At 46.6% G+C, this 3716-nt stretch overlaps 2 protein-coding genes across 2 annotated transcripts; both read left to right on the top strand.

Annotated features, from left to right (window-relative positions):
* Nucleotides 1-311: 311 nt before the first annotated feature.
* LOC114484604 (phosphoglycerate mutase 1-like) lies at nt 312-865 on the top strand. The gene is made up of 3 exons (XM_028481938.1): nt 312-327; nt 395-408; nt 512-865. Exons 1-3 carry the CDS (start codon nt 312-314, stop codon nt 863-865), a joined length of 384 nt encoding a protein of 127 aa, XP_028337739.1.
* Nucleotides 866-1020: 155 nt separating this feature from the next.
* Nucleotides 1021-3716, top strand: LOC114484516 (phosphoglycerate mutase 1-like). The gene is made up of 3 exons (XM_028481314.2): nt 1021-1310; nt 2008-2188; nt 2981-3716. The coding sequence occupies exons 1-3, from the start codon at nt 1125-1127 to the stop codon at nt 3148-3150; spliced, it is 537 nt and encodes a 178-aa protein (XP_028337115.1). The 5' UTR covers nt 1021-1124; the 3' UTR covers nt 3151-3716.

The following is a 3716-nucleotide window of genomic DNA, read 5'->3' as shown; positions in this document are numbered from 1 at the left end:
GTTCCCCAGCCAGGGATCAAACCTGTGCCCTCGTGAGTGAAAGCGCAGAGTCCCAACCACTGGACCACCAGGGAATTCCCTAAAATAGTTAATTGTAATCCCCTTTCTCCAAGGAATGACCTCCACTTGTTCAAAGATTTAGTTAAGAGTTTATGTTGTTTATCTAAAAAGAATATATCTTTTTTACATCTACTGCCATGTTTTAAAAAAACCCATCCATAGCTGATAGGGCCTTCCTAAGCCAATTGCAAGATAAAGTGAATTGGTTAGAGCCTTGTAGCCTACCTTTTTTTTTTCTCCTTTCCTAAGTTATGTTTCTTTCGAACTGTCAGTCTTCCCTATAGAGGGTACTGGGGGAGGGAGGGGCAGGATAATAATTATCCCCTTTCCCAAGCTCTCAGTGCCCTGGTGAGAGACTTTCACCCATCACTTTGATCGCTTAGGGGATGAGAAATAGGCAGAACAGATGCAACTGGTAATAACTGATAAGCTTGGATTTTTTGTTGTTTAGGATCGTAGGTATGCAGACCTCACTGAAGATCAGCTGCCCTCCTGTGAGAGTCTGAAGGACACTATTGCCAGAGCTCTGCCCTTTTGGAATGAAGAAATAGTTCCCCAGATCAAGGAGGGGAAACGAGTACTGATCGCAGCCCATGGCAACAGCCTTCGGGGCATTGTCAAGCACCTGGAGGGTCTCTCCGAGGAGGCTATCATGGAGCTGAACCTGCCGACTGGCATTCCCATTGTCTATGAATTGGACAAGAACTTGAAGCCCATCAAGCCAATGCAGTTCCTGGGTGATGAAGAGACCGTGCGTAAAGCCATGGAGGCTGTGGCTGCCCAGGGCAAGGAATTCTGGCTCTAGGGAATTCCCTGGCAGTCCACTGGTTACAACTCTTACTGCCGAAGGTCCGGGTTCAATCCCTGGTTGGGGAACTAAGATCCCACAAGCTACATGGCGTGGCCAAAAAGAAAGAAAATTCTTGCTCTAGAGTGGACCTGATTAGCTTATCACTTTGAACTTATAATTTCCAGATGCTGGCTATGAGTTTGACATCTGCTTCACCTCAGTGCAGAAGAGAGCAATTCGGACCCTCTGGACAGTGCTGGATGCCATTGACCAAATGTGGCTGCCAGTGGTGAGGACTTGGCGCCTTAATGAGCGACACTATGGGGGTCTGACTGGCCTCAATAAGGCAGAAACTGCTGCCAAGCACGGTGAGGCCCAGGTAAAGATCTGGAGGCGCTCCTATGATGTCCCACCACCTCCGATGGAGCCCGACCATCCCTTCTATAGCAACATCAGTAAGGTATGGACAAACGGAGGTTTGGCTTGCTCCACCCAGGACCAGGGTATTAGAATCTGGGCTTCACTCTTTTAGCTTTTATTAGGGTCTGCCTAGACCCACTGAGTTTCTAATTTATGATACAATAGTTACTTGTTTTTTTGTTTTTGTTTTTGTTTTTTTTTTGGCTGTGGGGCTTGTGGGATCTTAGTTCCCCAGCCAGGGATCAAACCTGTGCCCTCGTGAGTGAAAGCGCAGAGTCCCAACCACTGGACCACCAGGGAATTCCCTAAAATAGTTAATTGTAATCCCCTTTCTCCAAGGAATGACCTCCACTTGTTCAAAGATTTAGTTAAGAGTTTATGTTGTTTATCTAAAAAGAATATATCTTTTTTACATCTACTGCCATGTTTTAAAAAAACCCATCCATAGCTGATAGGGCCTTCCTAAGCCAATTGCAAGATAAAGTGAATTGGTTAGAGCCTTGTAGCCTACCTTTTTTTTTTCTCCTTTCCTAAGTTATGTTTCTTTCGAACTGTCAGTCTTCCCTATAGAGGGTACTGGGGGAGGGAGGGGCAGGATAATAATTATCCCCTTTCCCAAGCTCTCAGTGCCCTGGTGAGAGACTTTCACCCATCACTTTGATCGCTTAGGGGATGAGAAATAGGCAGAACAGATGCAACTGGTAATAACTGATAAGCTTGGATTTTTTGTTGTTTAGGATCGTAGGTATGCAGACCTCACTGAAGATCAGCTGCCCTCCTGTGAGAGTCTGAAGGACACTATTGCCAGAGCTCTCCCCTTTTGGAATGAAGAAATAGTTCCCCAGATCAAGGAGGGGAAACGAGTACTGATTGCAGCCCATGGCAACAGCCTTCGGGGCATTGTCAAGCACCTGGAGGGTATGTACGTTTTTCAGAGGGGCCCTCAAAGAGGGTTAAAGCAGAACTGTCGCTAATCTGGACTTATTTAGTACGAAGGAGACCTTCAGGAAAGGGCTGGACATGTTGATAGCCTTAGAAACAGTCCAGATTGTCTCCTAGTAGAAACACACTCTCTATCCTTGTTTCTCAAAGCATCCTCTGCAGAAGCAGAGGTGGCCAGACCCCACTGGGTGCTTGTTATACATGCAGAACCTCAGGTCCCACTTCAGACCTGATTGAGAAGATGCATCTATCACCCAGGTAATTCAGATACACATGGAAGTTTGAGATGCCCACCTCTAGACTAGGATTACCAGTCGAAACTGCTGATAAAAATCCTTCTTAATCACAACCTGGTACAACTCCACAGATGAATCTCAATTTGCTCTTAAATTGTTTCACCCAAGGGCCTAGAGGCCCAGATGTGCTGAGTTCTGGCAGCCTGGAGGGACTACATAGGACATTGAGATATGTATAGTCCGGCTTTACTATGGGCTTCCAGATCTCACTTTGGGAGAGATACCTTTCATCCTTTTTTCTTGCTTTTCAGTGACTGAGAAATAAGTTACGGGGGCATTCCTTGGGTGAGCGATCTACTATAACACAGATCATTACCGTTAAGACAAATACCAGAAAGGGAGGGTGTCTTGTTTTAATTCCTATGAAAGTCTTTGGAGGACGTGTTTCCCCACCTGGAGGATGAATAGCAACGCTGGAGAGGTCTGTGGATTCATATCTTGCCTGACTGATCATAGCGGGGTGTATTTTCAGGTCTCTCCGAGGAGGCTATCATGGAGCTGAACCTGCCGACTGGCATTCCCATTGTCTATGAATTGGACAAGAACTTGAAGCCCATCAAGCCAATGCAGTTCCTGGGTGATGAAGAGACCGTGCGTAAAGCCATGGAGGCTGTGGCTGCCCAGGGCAAGGCCAAGAAGTGAGGTCGAGCAGCAGATAACTTTCCCAAGGATTACCCTTCCTCCCAAGCCCATCCATTCCTCTGCACCTCTCCCCTGCACACGTCACACTGACGACATCTGTAGGCATCTTAAGCTGTAGCCGCAGATGGGGAGCAGCGGCTCCCAATTTCATTTTAGCCATTTTATCTCTTGCACCCACTCCCTTCATACAGTCTAGTCAGAATGGCACCTCTGGGACATGGTCCTCAGTCCAAGCTAAGGGAAGACTTATCCAAGAGCGTTGTAACTGGGGCAGGGCATTGCTAGTGGTTTATTACTAAGGACCTGCTTGAGTAGGGGATAGGGAGGAACCATGCCAAGGTGTGACCAATGAGGAGAAGCAAGAGAGCCTATTTGTGTTCCCAGAGGCTAGCTGGGCACTGTTCTGTTCAGGTGACTGGGGGCTTTAGTCATTCCAGTGGAAGATGAATGTAACCTGCATGGTGATTCAATCAAACACTTCCTCCCTGACTCCAAAAGATTGGGATCAATCCTGAATGTTTATGTGTTGCATTTACTTTTACAAAAGAAAAATTTATATGTATATA

The sequence above is a fragment of the Physeter macrocephalus genome, chromosome 20 (assembly GCF_002837175.3).
Source record: "Physeter macrocephalus isolate SW-GA chromosome 20, ASM283717v5, whole genome shotgun sequence".
In the NCBI taxonomy this organism is placed as follows: domain Eukaryota; kingdom Metazoa; phylum Chordata; class Mammalia; order Artiodactyla; family Physeteridae; genus Physeter; species Physeter macrocephalus.
Note: the sequence above shows the minus strand (reverse complement) of the source record. Positions and strands in the feature narration are given on the sequence as shown.

Excerpts from the sequence above, each read along its gene's own strand:
- LOC114484516 (XM_028481314.2), top strand. The coding sequence starts at position 1,125 with ATGTGGCTGCCAGTGGTGAGGACTTGGCGCCTTAATGAGCGACACTAT. Across the intron at positions 1,311-2,007 it reads TCTATAGCAACATCAGTAAG|GATCGTAGGTATGCAGACCT; the intron begins GTATGGACAAAC and ends TTTGTTGTTTAG. Across the intron at positions 2,189-2,980 it reads CATTGTCAAGCACCTGGAGG|GTCTCTCCGAGGAGGCTATC; the intron begins GTATGTACGTTT and ends GTGTATTTTCAG.